Raw genomic sequence first — 24,012 nt, forward strand, 5'->3', positions numbered from 1 at the left:
GATGTATTTCAATTTGCATATACTCCATGTATTCAATATGCATACTGTATGCTTAAGCACCTTTAAAATGAGCTCAAAGTAAAAAATGTTCTTAAAAAAAAAACTTTAATTAAAGTTGCTTACTTGTTATTATTGTAATATTAAACCTGTGAATAATTGTTTTAATATCATGAGACAGGAAGGAATCTGAAAGCATGAATAAAAAAAAAACAATGCAATCCATTGTAGTGGATTTTGTAGAATCTGCTCTGATTACGTGTGTTCACGTGTTTTGGAAGATTCAGAGCTTTGGAGAAAGATCTGAATAGAGGATGGGATCGTATGCGTTTCGTTGCTACAGCAGCCTCTCCAAAATTGCCCATGCTAGGTCTATTCGAACTAAATAATCTTATATGAGCACATTCATATCAGACTGAAAGAGGAGATGTATACCTGAAATTATCTAATCCATATGATAAATATATGAAAGAAGAAAAATGCTTGAAATCTTCCCAAACATACACAAAAAACACATTGCATGTGCATGTTTAGAAGAGATTTTTTTTAAATAATATCTGCTTTCCATTTTAAGTATTGTTCAAAATGCATGAATGCACAGATTGGGAAAGGTCCATATAAACAGAACTTTCAAGAATCGTGAATCAGATAAGATTTGCCTGGATTAACAAAATGAGTGCCTTTATGTGTCTGACCACAACTTGCTATAAAATAGTATGGATTGCAGGCATTAATATGGATATGCAAGCATTAATTTAGAATATGCATTTAAAGCCATTCAGACACTCTCCCTTAAACGTTTCTAATAAGATTCCACACTGCATGATGCACTTTCTGATGATCCACAGATATGATTACTCTGATTATTGAAGCAATAGAATAAGATTTGAGGTCATACTGCAACCTTCCATCTACTAATTTAAACAGAGGACGCAAAATAGCAAAAAAAAAGAAACATTTTACTAAAGCCTAATTATAACTAAAATTAAACAAAATAAAAAAACAAACCCAAAACAAATTTAAAAAATAAATAAAAACATAATAAAAAAGATCAACTAAATAAATCTAAAAACAAAAAATTCTTTTTTTAGGTCAACAACAAAAGTCAACAAAAAACAAAAACAACACAAATATAAAAAACAAAACAAAAAACTAAATGGCAAATAACAAGACAAAAACAAATACCAAAACCAAACCAAACAAAAAACAAACCCAAGACAAAACCAAAACAAACCCAAAACAAAAACAAAACCCAACCAAAACAAAAACAAACACAAAACCAAAACAAACACAAAATTTTGAATGACGAAAATAAAAATTTACATAAAAAGTAGTCAACATTTAAAGTGGATCCAAACCTCTCATTTTAAAACTATTAAACAACATCCATTTTTGTCTTGGGACAATTTTGAAAAACTTTCTTGATCCACTTCAAATGTTGACTACTGTAGTTTCAGCTGTAATATGGTGTGGCAGTCAGTAGCCGAGCTTTAGCTCTGCGGTGCTAAATCCAACTTCTCCCCTGTCAAACTGTTTTATTTCATGGTTTAATCTTCACCCTCCAGATTTAGAAATCTTCACTGTGGAAAATCATAATTCCTCACATGCATTCATGAGTTTTCTTATTTCATCGCCCTGCTTTTAACACCAGAAACATTGGAGCAGCAAACTCTCAACTCTTCATATGATCAAAGCTAAACATCAGCTTAAGGTGAAACAACAGGCTTCGTCTAATAGGGTCTCTTGTGATTCCAACAAGTCTAGTGCTGTGGAAATAAGTGGGAATGTGTGGAGATGCCCAGAAGAGCAGCATGAAAAATGAATGGTAAGTTGGAGACAGAGGTACATTTCTGGCTTTTTAAAACCACAAGAGGGTGCAATATCTAATGCTTAACAGATTTAAGAGACGCTTCTAAATTATTCCACAACCTACCTGTCAAGAAAAATCTAAGGCAAAATTGTATATTGTGTATAGGTCAAAAGCAAAATTATTATTACAAAGTAATTACATAAATAAAATGATTAAAAATCCACATTCATAAATTATATTACAATAAAATAATTTTACAAACATTATAACTTAACAGAACTAAAATAAAAAAATTAACATTTAAATAATCAATCTGTCTATGTGTCTGTCTGTCTGTCTATATATAAAATGGTACATCAAATAATTGAATGGTACATCAAATTGTACTTGTAATTCAAATAAATAGAAAATCTTAAAATAAACCAAATAAATTCAATTATATATTTCATCCATTATAATAATCAAATGCTAAAACAAAAAAAATAAATAAATGAAAATGAAATAATCAAATACTTAATCTAGTAATCAGCTTCATTATATTTTATAATATAATAAGTGTTAATATTATATTATACATTTAAAATAATAATAGAAAATTATCTATCTATCTATCTATCTATCTATCTATCTATCTATCTATCTATAATAAACGCTGCATCAAATAATAAGAAATCTACATTATGCTTATATTACAAGTAAATAAAATTAACTATTTTAAATCCAATGTTATTACATTATTATGTTATTAAATAAACCAAAAAACTAAAATGATATATTTCATCCATTATATTTCATCTATTGCGAAAACAAAAAAATACACATCACAAAAAATAAAATAAACAAGTACTTAAAAATCTAGTAATCAGCTTACATTTTTGAATATAATAATAAGTGTTAATATTAAATTATACATTATATAAAGGCTACATCATAGAACAAGATATTATGGGTATAATTCAAATAAATAAAATAATTTACAAATAAAAAAAGTTACAAATAAGTTTAATACTTAAATTAACTAAATTAAATAAACCAAAAACATATTTTTAATATAAATTAGCTAATCCATTATATTTTTATCCAATGCTAAAAACAAAAATCAATAAAATTAAATCAAATACTAATATATATATATATATATATATATATATATATATATATATATATATATATATATATATATATATATATATATATATATATATATATATATATATATATATATATATATATATTTATATAATATATATATATTAGTATTTGATTTAATTTTATTGAAATAAATATTAAATAATAATTTAAATAATAATAATTATTGAATTAGGGAAATTATTAAATAATAATAGGTTTGGATTTTGTGTCCGTTAATGAGCTTCTATTATTTTCAGTCAGCAAGAAAGTAGTAACTTTTATAGTAACTTTAGTTCCAAAATCCACTAAGCTGCTCTCAAAGACTAAGTTAAAATCTCAACTTTAATAAATGATGTAAAGCATAAATAAATTGATTACTGCAGGTTGAAGAGGCTGTAAATGGTGCTCTGAGGTGCAAACATTGAAAGCGAGCGTCTTTCAGGCCATCTGAGGAGTCTCTCTTACCTCACATTGTCATGCTTCTGAATGTAGATCTTGTGAAACATCATATCCTCCTGCTTGGCATTAATATCGGCTTTCATCTCCAAGGCCACATGACGAGGAAGCACAGAGAGGAGGAGACGCTCCTGCAAATCATCACAGTAATCATAGTAAAAGGGGAAAAGAGTGCAAAGACAAATGAAAACAAACAAGAGGGAAGAGGAAATGTCCAGTCAATCCATCATCTGCAGAAAACTACTGTTCACTTATTCTGCATTAACACAATACACTTACAGCGCTAAGTACTACTGTCATAGAATTACACATTGAGGATATCTGATGGTAACAGCAGGGTATTTCAGTGTAAACATAATACACTATGTTCTCTTTAATCTAAATATGTTTTATATTTATTTATTTGAATTTTTGAATTGTTCATTATTCAGGGCGAAACGGCAGCGCAGTGGGTAGCACGATCGCCTTACAGCAAGGTCACTGGTTCGAGCCTCAGCTGGGTCAGTTGGCATTTCTGTGTGAAGTTTGCATGTTCTCTCCGTGTTCGCGTGGGTTTCCTCCGGGTGCTCCGGTTTCCCCCACAGTCCAAAGACATGCGGTATACACCTTATTCACCCAATTCAAAATCAGTAATAAGCAACGAGCAACAATTTGATTGATCTTCAGTTAACAATTAATGTTTCACTATTCATATTAATATTGTTCCATTAAATAATAATTATTGATTTATTATCAAATGCTTTATGGGAAATAAATAAATTAGAAAAAAAATCATATAAAATATAAAAAAAATTATAATGTAATATATAATCTAATGATAATTATAGAACAATCATTTTTTGGAAAGTTTTGTCAAAAAGAAATCTAAATGTGGGTAAGACTTTATTTTGATGGTCCCTATTGCACATTTTGTTGACTAAAATTTGCATTGCAACTACATGCTAACTATTTCTCATTTGAACTAGACTGTCTGCTTAATATCTATTGATACTGCTCCTTCAACAGACATTTAACTGAAAATAAGAAACTTTGCAAGTACATGTCAACTTGCACTAATGCTAACCCCAACCTAACAGTCTACTTATAATCTAATGATAATTAGTTGGCATGTATTGTAGATGCATTGTAACTTAAATTCAACAAAATGCGTTAAAGGGACCATCAAAATAAAGGTGATACCAAAAGTTGTATTTGTGAATGATGGCCTTAAAAGTTAACTAAGATTAATAAATGCTATAAACTTTACATATTAATGAATGTAATTAATGTTAACAAATGTTAACCTTACTGTAAAATAAGCTAAATAAAACAAACAATAAACCAAAGCAACCAACAAACAAACCCAAACAGCAAATATTAGACCAACTGTGGCAGGATAATAGTTATTCAGTACAGGTATGCTGATCTGGAGGCCACGCTGTTATATTTTGAAAGACTTGAAATGAAAAAAATGTGATATTTGTTGAAATAATGATGCATGGCCTCGGTGGGCTTCAGTGTGCATGGAAACAGACATTATACGTCTTTCTTTAGTAAGTCTATCATGTGTCTCTGTAGGATGTGGATTTAATCGTGCAAATGAATCACCATAGTGTGTTTCCATTTCTCACAGTTTCAATAATTTACTGAAAATCAATAGACATGTGAATGGACTGTCTGAACATTAACTCTATTTCAAGCAATCTGTAGTTCTTTTCCCACACATTAGAGTCTGTTTTTAGAGCACACTTTTGTTTTGTCGTGTACAGCTGAGAGAAAACATTTACACTGAACGATTATCATTTTATTTACTATATGTTGGCAGTATACACTGTCATTCTCATTGAAAACCTCAATCATGCTACTTTTGGTACCTGATTATTGTACAGTTTAAGGCACACTTGCAGGTATATAAATATTTTCATCCTATGTAACACAATTTCAAAACAAGTAGCCTTCACTAAAAAGAAATAGTTATTTTTCTTTACTTGATCACATTTCATTAGAACATCTAATTCTAATAAGATCTAGCAGATTTAAAACAGGATCACACAGAATATGTACTTTATAAGTACTAATAAACAGCCAATATCTTAATAATTGGTACTTAAAAACTAGTGTTACCCAAAACCTCACACCAGTAGTTAATGAAGAAATTAAAACAGAATGTAAAATATTATAAATGACTGATACGAATTTAAATGGAAAAGCCCATGTTACACATATTATGATGAAGCATCAAAGCATGTAAATAAAATAAATTTGTATATAAACAAACTATTTAAATCTTAGAAAAGCATTTCTTTTCACAGCACTTCCCATAATTACAACAAGGTAGGTCAGTAAATGTAGAGTAATATAGATATTCTTTGTGGATATGTGACTGCATTCAATAACCAGTGTACACTATGAAAGCAATCCAATCAAATGTATTTACAACTACTTTTACAATCAGTCAAAAGTGAAAAACTTAATTGTTAGATTCAGTTTACACACGTATTTAGTTAAAATCATACTTAAATTAATATGCATCTCATCAATTTGATTTTAAGACATTCTGCTGATTATTTACGGTCATCACTTTGCAATGAGTACTAACTCTCATTCATCTTAGCATAAGCTGATATTAAGCAGACCAATATTCTAATGACTGGCTGATGTGTTTTAAAGTTACTCGTTGTAAACAGAATGTCTGAACAGGAAAATCAAAATCAGATTTTTTTTTAGGATGCCAATTGGTTGAATATTTTGTTTATAATGCAGTTCTATTTTGCATGCCAGGGCCCAAGATACTAAAAATAATTTCTCAAATACTCTCAGTATAAGTATCATCTACAACCCAAACTCATTCTGAAAGTGTACCGCTATATACATTTCTGGAGAGCATCAAATACGTCAGTTTTTTGGCAGTTTTTGTTTTCGCGAATCCACCCGTGTACGCTTTTTGACTCAAATTTCTCTCGTGACTGCTGTTCTTGCATAAATCCACCAGAGGTCTCTGTCGACTGACCCACCCTCCTTCCCTAAGCCCAATAGTGTTTTAAAAAGTACAGATTGACTCTAAAAAAAAAAAAAAAAAAAACTTTAAAAGCAAATCCCACAAAAAATAATAAATCATCGCCTGAATTTTACCACGTTTTTAGATTTTACCATATTCTCACCTTGTTATTTACTTGTTTATTTCATTTTTTAATTGTTTATTTTATTTAAAAAATTGTACGCAATTTCTGGAACTGTTGTTCGCCGGACTTCAACTCTTCTCTGCGTCTCAAGTTTGCCGATGTACATGCTGAGCTAACTGGATAAACTGGTAACAGTGGGAAAGCACTCCATACAGATGCAAGCAGTCAGCTGGTAAGCATGAAAATGAACAGCGTCATATCGCCCAGTATCATCCGTTTTAAAGATAAAATGCAGCCATAAGTACCTCTGGGTACATAATTTGTGATATCCAGAAAATGCATATAGGGCTACATTTTCAGAATGAGCACGTGTTGATTATCTATGTATGCTACCAAGGGTTTGAAATTGCCATGTTTCACAATTTCTGTTTACTCAATTTTTGAAGTTATCGCACATATTGGACTCATGAGTCAATACAGCAAAATTGCTTAGTTCCTGCACATTCTGATTTACTTTAATAAAACAATGACTTATTGAAAAGGTTAAATGGATAGTTCACCCAAAAATGTATATTTACTCAGCCTCACCCTTCCAAATCTTTGAGTTCCTTTTTCACTTGAACACAAAAAGGTAGTCTGAGAAAAGCTAAAAACCTGTTTTCAATGACTTCCATAGTAGGAAAAACACAAATACTCTGGAACAATGTTGGGAGTAACGCAAGTTACATAATAATATTACTTTTATAAGTAACTAGTAAAGTAAAACTTAAAAAAATAAGTAATAATATTTTAGTTTATTTAATAAAACTTTAATTAAACTTTAAGTTTAATTTTAATTTAGCAATTTATTTCTAAAAGCCAATTAATCAATGTCCAATCCCACACTCAATGAGAGAATTTTCTCCCTGCAGAAACAAACAGAAACCAAGATGGCAGAGCCTTCTGCACTGGAAGTATTCTCATTATTCTTAATGCATAGAAGAAAAGTGAAAAGGAATTGTTTCAATGCTCATCTTACTTCACTAATAATACAAAAAGTACAAAAGCGTCAATCGCATTGCTTTAAACTGTTATTAATCTGTATTTACTTCATGTAGAGCTCTGGGCTCAGGAACTTCTCAGAAGATAACATTATCCTAAATTATTATTATTTCATGCGTTTTTAATAGTAAATAGAGGTTATACAGTGTTTTGTTAATTGCAGAGCTCCTTTATTAAATAAAAAGAAAAAAAAGGTAAGAAAAAGTAATGCAATAGTAATGCAAAAGTAACTCAAAAGTATCGTAACGCATTACTTTGTATAAAAAAGTAACTAAGTAATGCAACTAGATAATTTTTTGGGCAGTAACTCAATATTGTAATACATTACTTTCAAAAGTAACTTTGTCCAACACTGATATGGAAGTCAATGGTTACATGTTTCCAACATTTTTCCAAATATTTATTAGAAGAAAGAAAATCATAAAAGCTTGAAAGAAGTAAAGGGTGACAATGATGACAGAATTTACATTTTTGGATGATCTACCCCTTTAGGCACACTGGTTTTGGGTTTTTTGTTTGTATTGAGGGTAATTGTGAACACAGGAAAAAGTCATTCTTAGACATGCACAAATTGTACACAATCTGCAAGTCAACATTACATTCAATTCTGGATGGATAATTAAAGAGACTGGACAAAACAACTAATTTCTCATATCTCAGCTCCAAAAAACACAAAATGTGCATTAGTGCAGAAACATTATTTAATTATATAAAAAAAATAAGATTTAATGATACATTTTAGTATTAATTTTGACTTTTATGATTTTCCATTTGGGTAGTAAACGAGTATAAAACATTCACATGCTTTCTGCTAACTTTCAAATGTGTGTGGTTATATTTTTATTGTAAATCATTTATTGCCATGCTTATCTAAGACTGTGTTTATTTGATATAAAACACAGTAATCAAAAATCTACGTGTTTCTGAATGAATACTTCTGAATGTCTGTTAAACCTGACAATCCCAATTCTACTCCTTAGCCCTTCCCCTTACCCCTACCCCTCATTTGGCGCGTGTACGCCAAGGGGTAGTGGTGTCCCAATTCTCTTTAGCTTGAAGGCATAGGGCTAAGGGGAAGGGGTGAATAGCCCTTCGAACAAAGATTTTTCATTATTACGAATTTAAGACAAACACAAACATGTTTTAATATATTTATAACCGCGTTCATGTTTACCTCATTGGTTTAAAAAAAAAAAAACAGACGGTAAAAAAAACCTCTAAATTTTGCGATCTATAATCCCTAATAATAACTTCTGTACAGCAGTCCCACAACATTCTGACACTTGATGACACTCGAATACCCTGTCAGTAATGTCTAGTGGCTGTGGAATGGGCTTTTTACAGTGTCTGCTATAATGTTAATGTTGTTTTTCGTGTGTTTACATAGATGAATATGGCCACTGCGTAAATACACAGTGTAGTTACGATCTTATTGCTACATTAGATATTATGATAACATAATATATGCCTTCAGTGATTTCCTGAAGATAAATACCAAACAATAACACAACTGAAATAACTACAGCTGTCGCGATCATCTGATCTCACATGAAGCAAGAGATTGCGAGGACATATGATGATGTGTGCAGGTGTTGTAGTGCTCTCCCAATTCAGTACAAACATTGAATTGGAATTGGGCCAAAATAGTAAACATGTTCTGCAGCAGCAGAAGTCCTGATTTTCAGTAGGTTCTTCTCACCTGTTGCTGGTTTTCTCTCTGCGAGTGCAGACGGGCTTGAATACATTCTCTGGTCTCCTGGAAGGCCTGTCTCTGAGAACCTTCTGCTGGGTAGTGTGTGCACACACCAACTATATTAGAGCAGGAGAAGATCAGGACATTGGACACCAGCTGTGAACAGAAGAAAAACACACCATCAAACAATTGAAATCTTTAACCTTTAACGTCTCAAAAAGATAAAGTTTATTTGCCTTAAAATAAATGTTATCATTGTTTGCTATAAAGAAGATAATATGTTAAATACTGGACCCATTTACTTATCAAACACTCATTTAAAAAACACACTCAAGTTTAAAATGAATAAACAATAGTACTTTAAAGTCTGCATGAACCGGAAGCTGCTGAAACTTTTATTGAGTAGGGTGTGAGGCAAATATTAGGGGGCGAATGGTCAGATTTTTGACTGAAGATTACAAAAAAAATCATATCAGTGAATTAACTATAGTGTAAAAAAATGTAAACATTGTACATTTTGATTACACATGGACTCCACTAGTCATAAAATCATGATGTTTATGTTTTATTTTCATTGTTCAACTACGAGTGGTCTAATAAAATTTAATTAGACTATGTTGGCAATCCTCCGGAGTGCTTTATCTATGATTTACTGAATAGAGTCTGTTGTGTAATCTTTGCATTCTGGGAGTTACAAACTGTAATAAATTTCCGCCAAACTGTTTTTAATGATACTGATTTATGACTTTATGAAGAGAGATTTTTATGTAGCTTTACCTATTTTTAGACTACAATCAGAACTCAAAAACCATCTAAATCGAATTATAAAATTGCGTTTCTGCTCCAATTCACTGTTGAAATTTAATTATTTACACAGTGGCTTTCAGAGTTTATTTCTCCAGTGAACGAACAAGTTGTGGAAACTGAATGGCTTGCCTGGCAAACGTAATGCTACTTGACATTATTTACAGCTGTTTTAGATGAGACATGAGATGTTTATTTTGTGCTATAACTAATAATAAAGAGAAAGGAAATTGTCACATTCACCCGCTGCTTGAACCAAAGCTTGATTTTCTTGATAAAATGGACCAAATTTAAAATGAGACTTGCATTTCTTATCAAATGCAACAAAACACAAAGCTTCTTGTGATTACTGGACAGAAGGTGTGGTTTATAATGCTGAAACACAGGCTTTATAGATCAACTTTGGTATTTAAGAATCAACAGAAATGAACATACTGTATATAATCCTACGTTTTCAAAGTAAGTTTTAATTAAAATGTTAAGTATTTATTTTAAAACAGTAGTTTTCCTTGATGCACATGACAACCAAACCAAAAAGCACACACACAGAACACTGCATTATTACACACCTAATTTTAACCCATATTTACCATAAACCACAAGAGTTTTAAACACACATATATACATACACCTTATTTGACTTTTTCATTGTGATGTGCAAGATGGGTTTGTGGTTCAAAAAAGAAATCCAGGAAGTCTTCCAGGAAACTTAAAATAGACTGTTTGATGAAGACTAGCCAAACAACCTGAAGCTGTTCAGTGTCAACGCATTTCAATTTATCTGGGTTAAATAGGCCCTCCTCCCTGTCTTCCACAAGCGGGGTCAGGAACAGGGCGTCTTGACTCCTTCTAAACACTGGTATCAGGGCAGCGAGACGCATTCCCATAATATCTTTGCTTGTGCTGGACTGAACTTCAGTGGACAAATCTCTGCCATGACCTCAGGCAACAGACGCTTCACCCTAATATGGATTGTATTAATATAACTGTGCCTTCTTTGCCTTTATTTTGTTTAAAAATGCTCCGATCGCATTACATAAACTCTAATTTTAGTATTTTGGATTAAATGGTTTGCTTTCTTTGTAATTTGGATGAACCAATCATTGTCATATTTAAAAAAAAATACCTTTTAATGTACAAATAAGACTGAAAAAGTCTGAAATAACAATATGTGTGACAGAAAATATGGCTTTATGTGAGTTATATAAAAAAGTAGTCAAAATGTTTAGAACAAGCGGGTAAAAGGTCAATAAAGCTTAAATACTGAACACTCCTGCTTTTATATCCTTTTGAAGAAGCCAGTGATGTCACATGAAACATGAATACAGACACACAAGCAAGTTTTCTGTTCAAAGCTGGCTAACTTCACGATTAGAAAATGGAAAAAAAACCTTGGTTACTCCAAGTGGAAAAGGACAATCAATACTGATTACAGTCTGTCTGTGCAACAAGTCACCTTAAATCAAGGTAAGACCACTAATAAGGTAGAACAAAAAAATTAATACAGCTTTCATTTTTAAAGGATTCAACTACCTTTATTAATTCTAATCAAATCTACCTCGCTCATGCAGAGTTCAGACTGCATGATTTTAGCCCCGATCTTGACTCGCTGACAAGTTGAGAAATCGCAGACAAAAGCCTGAAATCACAGGCAAATCGGTGCTCGTTCACGGGAGTAACAATCACACAGTGTGAACTGTCAAAGACACGATCTGAGAGAATTACTGACGAGTCTCCAACTCTTGTGATATATTTGGCATGCTAAATATCTGGAGCTGTCTGTGATTTAAATCATGCCATGTGAAATCTGTTCTGGTTGAAAATAACATCATTGATTACCTAAAGCCAACGAGAGAGCAGCATCCACTAGGGCTGCGCAATTAATCGAAAATCCGGTTTCAATTTCGATTTTAGCTTCTAACAATTATGAAAAACCATTAAATCGAGATAAACGATTATTCCATCATACACCGCCCCCTTTCCAGTTGTACACATTTGTTGCTCTGCAAAGCTCAGTTCCACGTGAAAATGACTAAAGCATGTACTGTAATGTAACTTTTGCTGCACGGGATGCGCATCATTCATTGATGTACATTCGAATGATACATATTTTTAAAAGCGCGAAAGAGCACACGCTGTTGTGTGTGTGCCGTGCTTTGCCTCGGAGACCAGCAGAGCACACACATCTAACCCATCTTAATGCTAGCGCTTTAATGGTCAAATACATGCACATTTGTTTCAGAGCACCGTTTTTAGTGATTATTCATATTAACCCTCATTTGTGTAATAAACAAACAAGTTGAGAATCAAAAGACATGTGAAAGAGAAACCACAATGTAAACATAACAGATTTAATAACTCATTTCTTTTATCTTTGCTATGATGACAGTACATAATATTTTACTAGATATTTTCAAGATACTAGTATTCCGCTTAGTGACATTCAAAGGCTTAATTAGGCAAGTCATTGTATAACAGGATTTTTTTCTGCAGACTATCAAAAATATTTATTGCTTAAAGGGGCTAATAATATTGAGCTATTAAAATAGGTTTCAAAATATTTAAACCTGCTTTTATTCTAGCAGAAATAAAACAAATAAGCCTTTCTCCAGAAGAAAAAACATTATAGGAAATACTGTGAAAAATTCCTCTGTTAAACATCATTTGGGAAATATTTATATATATAAAAATTCACAGGAGGGTGAATCATTTTGACTTCAACTGATAATCGTTTTGAATAATCGTGATTACAATTATGACCAAAAAAAACGTGATTATGATTTTTCCCATAATCGAGCAGCCCTAGCATCCACTAGTATATAGGTATCTGCAGGCCAGCGGGAGGTTGGGGGAAAAGTTAAAAGGGCTTCTTTTGGGTCAATTTGGACCCAAGAAATAAAAGGAAAAACTAGTGATTTGGCAGGAGCAAATCAGAACCGTGTCTGTTTGACATGTCATCTGAGCAGTAACACAACTGGGTCGAAAACAAAAAAAAAGAATTGAGGAGAAACTGCTAATTTCCTTCAAAGGCCAGGTGAGCTAAATAAGTACATTTCCCACCACACTAAAGGTTTCTTTCTCATTATGTAGTTAATACCAAAAGATATACTAAGTGACCTCGCGTTGTTTTCATATAATTTCTTGCGTGTGTTTGGTTGTAAGACGTAGTTTGCAGACAGAGACAAAATTGTCTGTGATTCTTGCTATTGTAAAGTCATGCAGCGTGAAACCCTGTCGCAGATCCATCTTGCAGTGTAAACACAGCAGTGTCGAAACGCTAACCCAGATAGTCATGCAGTGTAAAAACATCTGACACACAACTACTTTAAAAATCATGCAGTCTGAACTCATCAATACCACCAGAAATGTACCTATGAAAAAAATGTCACACATCCAACGAGAATCATCTAGACATCAATTTCTTGCACTCTTGTTGATGTATCAGCAACTGCAGTTTCAAAGCTGATATAATACCCCACTAATTTTCCACTAGCATGAACCAGGTGCTAGTTTGGAGCCAGTGCTATTGCCAGTTTATCTGGCAAGCCTTTTAATAACTTCTTTGCTTTTCCACTGTCTAAAGAGCCACCGTAGAGACAAATCCAACATCAATGCATGTCTGATCTTCCCCAGTAATGAAATGCGGAAGCGCCAAATACAAATGTAGCATTGACAAAGAGTTGCTAATAATGTAAGTGCAGAGTAATTTTTGGCATAGACAGAGGTTAATAAACAACCCAGGATCATTGTGGATACATACCCAGCTCTACATTTCTGGGGACACCCCCTTCCCTAAACACAACTGATAATGTTTTCAAAAGCAATCTAGAAAAAGAAAAGCTGTCAAAGCCGCATGATTTCACCACATTTTCAGCCTGTTGTTTTTATTCCCTTTTTTTTTTGCTTTCGTTTTACCTGGTTTCTGGAGATGTATTTTACGTCCCCAGCCTGCCGACATATGCGGCGAGCTACTGGGCAAACAGGTAACTCCAGAAAAGCTGTCCATACAGAGATAAGCTGACTAAGAGCTAAATGAATAAAAGTCGTGGGCAGCATCATACCGGCTAGTAGTCGAAATAGTAGCTCGTAGACGAAATACAGCCAGACGTACCTCTGGGTATATAATTCGCGATCCCCAGAAATGTAGACGGAGTACATATCCACAATGAGCCTATGTTGTAAATAAATGATGTGTTCAGCATTATGTTCCACTGCCATTTCATATATGGCACTCAAAACACCATCTGTTTGTCACTTGGTCACAGTAATCACACCATCAGCCCCTGAACCAAGTGGTTCTTTCTGCATAGCAATGTTTTGGTGCTACTTAAGTGCCACTTTTCCTGGTTCAGATCTGGTCATTTGAGTGTCGAAACACAAAAAAAAACGATATAAAACTAGGCTCTGGTTAAAAACCAGCACTTGAACTGCCTTGGTAAAAAAGGAGTAAATGAGTAATGGTTGAGACTGGCCTTGAAACCTATTTAAAGTCAGTGTGATATCAAAATGTACAATGTTTATTTTGCTAGCACACACTGTTATTCTTCAGGTAAACAATTAAGCTGTGCATGTTTATTAACTGAAAAAAAAGTGTTTGGCCATCTTCAATCAAAGTCTGAGTATGCTTCTGCATTTGTTGGTGATTCTGTTGACGTCAGTTTGACGACTTCAGCCACATTATTCTTAACCACACCACTCTTACCATTAGTTTGCTATGAGGGAATGATTTACAAAAAGAAATCCCCGCCCCCTACTCAATATTCCATTTCAGTTGGAAGTATATCAGCAGTCTCAGCTACTTCCGGTTGACATGGACTTTAATACTCTGCTAAATTCTACAGATTAAATATGTGAATTTAGTACTACAGCAGCTGCAGTGTTGGTTGTCTACAGCAGTGATTGCAGAAGCTTTTCATCAGTGCCATGAAAACAGACACACACACGCATGCTGCAAAGCAAATATTCCTGAGCAATAATGCACTCTATTAATACACTCCCTTTTCACATTCCGTAATGTCCTTTTTAGGAAGCTGGCGGAATCCCTGTGTAACCGAGTGGGAGGGTATGTACAATAGTTCTTCTCTCGGCTGTAAGAATGCGGGGTTATCCAACAGCTAGCACAGCAGCGAAAGAAAGAAGTAGGAAGTCTTTGTTTTAAGAGGATTAATGCATGCATCGCAATTCTTAAATGAGCCTATTGTGCTTCATCTCACGTGTTATTCACGATGAGGACTAATGCAACCTGCTGAATTTGTTGGACATAATGAAGCTAGCGGAGGGGAGGATGGGTCAGTCATTGACCCTCTGGGAAGCCAATCTCTCACTCACTGTCAAGGGCTGCCAGTACAGTAAACCTGAAGCCAGATGCAAACCCTATGAATTAGAACAGCTGGTGGCTCTGTTAGCCAAGAATCTGAAACTGTGGTCTTGCAGAGGAGTGTGAACGAGATAACAAGTGAAGGCTTAAAATACTTGGGTGACGATATGATATGATACTGTAAGGGCTATTGAGTTTGACTTTTGGCCTAAAGTTTATACCTGCTAAGACACAAAGAGATCACCAGTGTCAAATCAATTTATTTCAAGTACACTAACCTAGCACACTTTGCAGCAACTCAGTAATCAGTCAGTCAGTCTTTATTCATTTTCCGAAGGCAATTTGGTCGCAGCATACAAGCATGTCACACATAACACACAAAAGCACATTATACAATACAAATTCTACCCTAAATTTAAAAACTTTACAGCTGAGGGGATGAATGAAAGTTTACACCGATTTGTTTTACTAATATAAGTTCTATATCGAATACCAGAAGGGAGAAGATAAAACTTGTGGTGCATAGGATGGGAATCATCTGACAGAATACTCTGAGCTTTACTCAAAACTTGTCTATGGTATAACTGAGCCATGGTCATCTGTTTTCTTCCTGTTATTTTTCCCTCTTAGGTTCACAATTTTCTTCAATTTCCACACTTAGAGAATTGAACCAACATAGCAAAGAAAAGGATAACAATGGCAATGTATGAACTGTAAAACATGCACATGAGTGATTACAGAAAAGGACAGTTTATTATCGAAAACAGTTCCCAAATACCTATGCTGATCAACACTCTAAACACTCACTCCAATAATACTTGTTTGCTTACCCTTAATCAGTCTCCTTGTACGATTAAATTTAATAGTCATCTCTTTAGTCTTAAGAACATTCACTTGTAAGAAAGCCTCCTGACACCAGCTGGAAAAATACTCAATTACAGTACCGTGCGTAGAGTTTTCCTCACATAACAAACGAACAATTACAGAATCGTCAGCAAATTTTAAAAATGTACCTATTACTAAAAATACTCCTACAACTATTTGTGTACAAAAGAAATAATACAAGAGAAAGGACACAACCTTGAGGTCACCCCGTAGATGACTCCAACCATTTAGAGAAACAATTATTCACCTAAACCCTCTGTGTCCTCTGGACAAGAAAGTCTAAAATCCAACCTACAAGCATTCGATCTAACTCAAATTCATTAAGTTTCTCAACCAAAATATGTGGCTGAATGGTATTGAATGCTGACGAAAAGTCAATAAAAAGTAACTTGGCCAATGTTTTAGGCTTATCAAGATGCTTAAGAACTAAGTGCAACAGAGTTCCTACTGCTTTCTCCACCGCTCTCTTAGGCCTATACGCAAACTGAAAGGGATCCAGAACACTGCGAGTCTTTTGAATTATTTCCCTCTTAACTATCTTTTCAAAACTTTTCATAACTAAAGATGTAAGTGCCACAGGTCTAAACTCCTCTATCTTCTGTGGGTTCTGTTTTTTTGGCACAGGAACAACTGTAGACTGCTTCCACAGTGCAGGTACCTTTTGTTGTTGAAAGCATAAAACAAAAAATTCATGAAATATGGGTCCTAACTGCTCAGCACATTCCTTAAGCAATCTACCCTCCTATCTTATCCGGCCCCAGTGCCCTCCCTATTTTACTCTGTTTAAAACTCATAAATCACATCCTTCATATCAAAAAAGATGCAATCGTACTCTGTCTATTCTGCATTCATTTTTCATCCTCTCGATTTCTTGTTTAAAATCATGACTATCAAATCTTGAATAAAAATTATTACAATTTTGTGACAAAACTCTGTCTGACGTGAATCCATTTAAACTAATTTTATTTTCTTTCCTACTATCCTGTCCTGTAAATAAATGCATGCCATCCCAGGCAGAACCCACATTTCCCATTTTCAAGTTTTCCCTTATATACTGCTTTAGCCCTTTTAATTTCCCACTTAACTTCTTTTTTTAGTCTATGACACTCAACAATATCTCCCTCTTTAAAGGCCCTATAACGTTTTGACATAAGAGTCTTAAGTGATTTTGTAACCCATGGTTTGTTATTTGGAAAATTGCTAAAGGATTTCACAGGAATAATCATATCCTCACAAAACGTCACATAACTGCAACCTACATCCGTTACTTCATCAATGTCCAAACCAGAGTCCATAAAAACAGTACAATCTGTACATTCCATACATCCTTTAAAATGCAGCGTAGCATTTTCCGACCAGTCTTTAATTTTGATTATTTGAGCCTTTTTACATTAAAAACTGTTTTACACGTAGGAACCAATAAAATCATATTATGGTCTGAGGTTCCTAGAGGTGGCTTATTAAAAGATTTGTGTGCTCCTTTAATCGGCCCATAGCACAAATCCAAAATTTTATCCTTTCGTGTTGGGCAAGTTACATACTGGTTGAAGTGGCCCAGCGATTTCTCCCATCTACAATTATTAAAATCTCCAAGGATAAAACTAGGTGCATCAGGAGACACAGACTGTAGTTTGTACAAAATGTGTTCTATCTCCTTTGCCGCATAATACTCGATGGCACGAGGGTGGATGTAAACAACTGTGACGAACAACAGTGGGAAGTCGCGAGGCAAATACTGAGGTTGCAATGTCACAGACAACAGTTCAATATCTTCTGTGCATATTCTCTCCTTGACAGACACAGAATTGACATTGCAACAGTTCTCACGAATATACAGACATACGCCACCTCCTTCAGTTTTGCTGGTTTCACTTGCATCTCGGTCCATGCGAACAGGCACTCCAAAGTAGTCCAGCCTTAACCACGAATTTAAGTCCTCCTTGCACAGCCAAGTCTCCGTGAGTGCCAGCAAACAAACATTCCTAAAATCATGCTGGAACTTTAAAGCTTGAAGCTCGTCCGTTTTTTCCGTAAGAACTGCACATTAACCAATTAGATTTTAGGAAGAGGGATTTTTGAAGGGTTTAAGTTTTTCAGTCTGACGAACACCTTCCTTCTGACCTCTTTTCCGAACTTTAAATGTTGAATCTTTTTGTCCGAGGCCATTTCCTCTTTGCTTAAAAGGTGAAAAATTTCCGGAGTTAAAATATAATTCCCCAGTTCGCTTCACGTTATTTGGCTCGTACCATTGTAAAAGAAACTCCCGGGAATACTGAATCCTTGCCGAGTCCCTAGGTGTTTCAAACCCATGACCAGGGTCCATAACACGATTACTCCTATCTTTCTATATTTACTTCTCCACTTGAGTTTCCTTGGAGGAGGATATTGCTCAGGTAATCACTTACGTTTTTATATTAATTAAAATGTTGATGTAAAAGGGAGACTTGCAACAAACAAATAAACAAACAAACACGCACGCCGACACTTGTAGCTGTGTGTCGCCGCATGCGCAGCACTACATACTGTACATGCTTTAAACTCACTGACATTTGGTCTAAAGTTTAAAAAAAAAGTTTTCTTTTTCATATGATAAAGAAAGTATTTCAAAAACTGTATTAAGTCATACAGTCTAATGGTTTTATTATATTTTCCTTCTCTTGAATTTTATGTTTTAATTTGTGAAATATTTGAGGTGAAAAATATCAACTGAAAAATAATGTATTTTTTTTACATGTAGTGTACATAATTAAATATGCATAAATAACAATGTGTGCATATATAAACATAAAATGGGAGGAGAGTTCCTACTACCACCTGATTTACTTCTAACACTCCAAAAAAAAAATGCTGGCTTGTTTGAGCTTGAGCCAAATATGGACAAACCCAGCAGCTACAATTAAAATGTGTAATTTAAATCTAATTGAAAAGCTTAACCCAATGTTGGGTTCAATGTTATCTTTATTTGACCCAACATAAAAAAAATGCTTTCTTGTTTTAATCTAAATACATTAATCCCCCTGGATGCCAGCTGATCTACATTAGGCTTACAGTAAGAACACACAAAAATGGCATGCACTGCAAAACCAAAGGTGGATATAATACACAATACTTCAAAATATGTAAACCATGAACAGGAAACAGACTTAAAGAATTTGAACTACTCATCAAAACAGCAACATATACAGTATATGACATTTACTTGCTACAATCTCATCCACATAATAGGATGGTGAAGCTCAACAGAAGAGAATCCTCGTAAAACTGGATGTTTCAACTGCACTACTGCAGCAGTAATGGTAAATATGAAGCTCAAGCAGGCCCTTGAGGTCAAAGACAAACTAATGGATAGCTCTGGCTGAGCTACTCAACTCTATTCTGTTAAACAGAAAAGAAAAAAGGTGAAATTGATCAATAACTTGCAGGTTGTAGCACCCACATACTGTACAGAACACATTTAATGCTTGAAGGTAATAGTAGGAGGTCGTATCAATCTCAGTGTTTTCCTAATGCAGTTGTACCTGGATTCACTCGCATCATAAACCCATCCCTTCACTACATGTTATTTTACACAGCATTTAAGCAGGCTCAGATAACCCTATGGCTTTAACAACCTATTCTAAATAGGTTAGAAACAACGCACTGAATCGGCACCCATTTACTTATATTTAATACTTCTGTGTCTTCCAGCACATTCTGCAAGTGAGCAGCATTTTGTGATGCCATGCCAAAAAGGAACAAAATCACTTTCAATGAATTTCACTTTTATTGATCCAAGCTGGTTGAAAGACTTGGCCAAGCCAACCCATGCAGCCGAATATTTTACAGCAAAACTTTTGATCTTTTTCATCAGCACATGTCCCTAGCATGTGCTGCTAGCACTTCATATTCTAACTATTTTCCAACTACTTTTTTGTTTCTTATTTATTTTGAAAAAAAAACTGTGCTATGTACTCCACACTATAATAACTGTGGTTTGTCACTGCACTAATACTGTACATACTGTTGCTATTTGTTGATTTGTTGCGCTTCTATTTTGCCTCATTTGTAAATATCATCTGAAAAAAAAATACAGGTAAATGTAAATTAACAAAGTGGACAGTGTTGTCTGAGTTGGTGTGGAGACGGTGACTAATTTGCATATTCATGGCATTGCTGAATACTACATTATTTTATGCCATTTTAAAGTAGACCCGCACAAAATTGAAATAAATAAATAAAATTCACAATTTAGCAAAAACTGCAATTCTTATGAACATCTTGTCTGATCTGATCAAACAGAAGATTTAACTGCTTTTATTGATTCAACAACTACAGCATCATCTGACAGAAGGATTTAATTCAGACACTCAACTGAAGTTATGAAGTGATTTTAAGTAAAAACATTATTAAACATTAAAAAACATTATTAAAACACAGAACTGTAGATCACCAGAGTGACGCAAACAGCTGTCAAACCACAGAGTGATCACATTAGTTCTAGGAATCACATCAATTAAACTGAATTTTTGCATAGTTCGTCAGTGAATGGCTCTATGGCTATGGCTTGGTGTGGTAAATTCGGCTCCACCAGAAAGCAGCTGCTGGAGATTTACAGCTGGTTACAGAACTGGCTTTACTGACAAAATGCACATGAAATTACTTTTGATTAATCAAGCAGCCCTATTTTAAAAAATATAGTTTCAACTCGGGCTTATTCTGAAAACGTACCCTTATATACATTTCTCGAAAGCGCCAAATACATCCCAGGAGCTATGTTTTTTGCAGCTTTTGTCTTCACGAATCCACCAGAGGCCGAGGTCTGCGCTTTTTCAAAATCGCAAATTTCCATTCGTGCCTGCTGTTCTCGTGTAAATCCACCAGAGGCCGCTGTCGACTGACTGACCCACCCTCCTCCTTCCCTAAACCCAACCAATCGTGTTTTCAAAAGCACCAATTGACCCGCCCACCCACTTGCCTAAACCCAACCGACAGTTTTAAAAAGCAATCCAGTAAAAAAAAAAGCCCTCGCCTGATTTTTACGTGTTCAGATTTTACTAGATTTTCACCCTGTTATTTACTTGTTTATTTTATTTTTTGGCTTCCGTTTTTGTCTTACCAGCTTTCTGGAATTGTTCTTCACTGGACTCGAACCCCATTGATATGGTTAACTCCTCTCTGTGTCTCAAGTCTGCCGACGTACATGGCAAGCTAACTGAACAAACTGGTAACAGCGGGAAAGCCGCCCATATAGAGGTAAGCAGTTGGCTGGTAAGCGCAACAAGGATGTTGTATATAGAGCTACGTTTTCAGAATAAGCCCATGTTGGCTAGTTTACCCAAAAAATTTATATTCTATCATCATTTGTCATTTTTTCCTATCTTAGTTTTCATTTTCTATTATGCTGAATATTTTTTCAAAATACAATATATACTTGTATTACTATATTTTGTACATGTATATATGAACAATAATCCATTCAGTTCAATGACAAAGACAACTGTAGGTAACTTTCATACCCTGAGTATCAGTATTTATTACCACCACAGTAACACTGCAGAACTCAAACATTTAATGCTTGACCAAGCAACTGCCTGTGTTTGCATTCTTAGACCTGTTTCTGGCCTTAAACTGAAAAAATCCAATTCTGACCTCAAAATCCAGCATATTATTTTCTGAACTCCAAATATTATAGTCAACACGTTGTTGTTATGCCAGGAGAATGACTTCATGCATCTTTAATGAATGTGCATTTAATAACAGACAACGGACGCGGTGTGTTTATAAAGAGCACAACCTGGACAATAAAACATGGTCACACTCATTTTCTCTGGCAATGGAGTCGTCAATCATGGCAGGGATAGGCTGCATCCCCGTTTCACACGGCCGTGAGAGGCATGGCTGGCTGAGCTGTCTGACTGTGTTTCACAGAAGCGTACTGCCTCAGACGGCATGAACTGTAACTAGGGAACAGCAGAGTTACAGCAAAACTTATTTCAGAGAGATTAATGATTACTGGCGGCACAATAAAAAATCCCACCAGCAAAATGTGCCAAAAGTTCAATATTTGTCCAAAAGCAAGTCCCCGTTTTCCCTTCTCCCTGCCTTTTTTCTGATAGTCCTGCTATCTGTTTTGGTTCAAAGAAAGGCTACATCTCATTGGTAAAAAACTAAGTATTTTAGCTGTTTAAGGCAATGAAGAGGTAAATTATCTTATTGGCATGCTGAGGATTATCTACTAAAAATAGTAATTGCTATTGCTACCTCCAGCTCTTTCCAGACTATTGTGTTTGGGTTTCTTCAAAAGTGACAGTAAAGACAATTATACAAAGTTACAAAAGATTTTGATTAAGACAATCATTTAATATTTTAAATGAAAGAAAACTGAACTTTCATAGCAGCTTTTTTGTTGTGGTGGAAACTGATTAACTGATAATAAGAAACGTTTCATGAGTAAATCGGCATACTTGGCATACTAGAATGATTTTTTTTAAAAGGTCCCATTAAATGCTTCGAAATGTGCTCTTGTTGTTAACTGAGTGATGATGTAAATTGAAACATGATAACAGGGTGGGATACAGAGTAGCCACTCCCCTTAAAAAAAAAAAAAAACAGCCAATAGCGTTTCGTTTTAAATCACAGCTCTGCCAGTGAATTTGTGAGCTCAAGCGCATATAGCAAAAACGTATTGAAGGGGCGGGACATGTCAGATACTAGAGAGCATTTGATTGGTCAGAAGATTTGATGAGAAATTTGAAGTATGAGATGATGTTAACATTTTTTTAATCCATTTAAGCAAAAGTGACAAACTGCAAGCTTTGGATTTTACACCTTAATGCAATTTTTGTCACTGTATTTGAGCACACTATATTATATTATATTATATTATATTATATTATATTATATTATATTATATTATATTATATTATATTATATTATATTATATTATATTATATTATATTATATTGATCCTAACATTTAAAAAAACAATTTTGATTTCACAGGGACCTTAAAGATGAAGTGATACTTTAGTTTGGGAGATTTTACAGATCACAGGTTTCAAATCCAGTTCCTGAAGGGCCTCAGCTATACATACCCTTGAGGCACTAGATTTGACACATGTCATAGATGAATAAAACGAGTTTTTACAATAATAAAGTTGTTAAACTGTATATGCTGTAAATATAACAATGTTTTTATATAACCAAAAATCATAAAACAGAAATTCAATTGCATCAATGCAGTTAACAGCTTTATTTTGTAAATTACAGTACTGTCAACTGATTTTATTTATTTGACTGCAGATGATGAACATGAAAGTTTGAATTTACACTTCAACATGTAACACCTAAACAACTTAATTCATATGTTTTCAGTAATAAATTCAGTTGAATTAACTTCATTCTTTTAGGTTTAAAGGTCCAGTGAAGTGCTTTGAAATGTGCATTTTATTCAATGTTTAGCGTAATCTCAACTGAACAAGTTAAGGGAGGGTGGGACAGAGTAGCTCCTCCCTTTTACACAAACAGCCAATAGCATTGTTTTGATCACAGCTCCGTCATTGAAAGTGGTTGAGATCAAGCGCATTAAATAAGCAGCAAATGAGAAACATCTTGAAGGAGGCGGGGCATGTCAGATACTAGAGAAAGCATCTGATTGGTAAAGATTTGATGAGAAACTGAAGTATGAGGAGACGTAAATAAAAATCGTTGATCGATTTAGGGGAAAGTAACAAACTGCAAGCTGTTTTTTAGCAGTTTTATATTTTCTACATGGAAATAAAAATATCCGTTTTTTCTTG

At 34.1% G+C, this 24,012-nt stretch overlaps 1 protein-coding gene across 1 annotated transcript in view; it reads right to left on the reverse strand.

Annotated features, from left to right (window-relative positions):
• adcy5 (adenylate cyclase 5) overlaps positions 1–24,012 on the reverse strand; it is a 152,139-nt gene that overhangs the window by 56,667 nt on the left and 71,460 nt on the right. Inside the window, exons 2-3 of the mRNA XM_056465659.1 lie at positions 9,236–9,385; positions 3,404–3,525 (exon numbers count right to left, since the gene is read on the reverse strand). Coding sequence (XP_056321634.1) covers positions 3,404–3,525; positions 9,236–9,385 — 272 coding nt within the window. The remainder of the gene's footprint in view (positions 1–3,403; positions 3,526–9,235; positions 9,386–24,012) is intronic.

Source organism: Danio aesculapii, chromosome 9 (genome assembly GCF_903798145.1).
Source record: "Danio aesculapii chromosome 9, fDanAes4.1, whole genome shotgun sequence".
Classification (NCBI taxonomy): domain Eukaryota; kingdom Metazoa; phylum Chordata; class Actinopteri; order Cypriniformes; family Danionidae; genus Danio; species Danio aesculapii.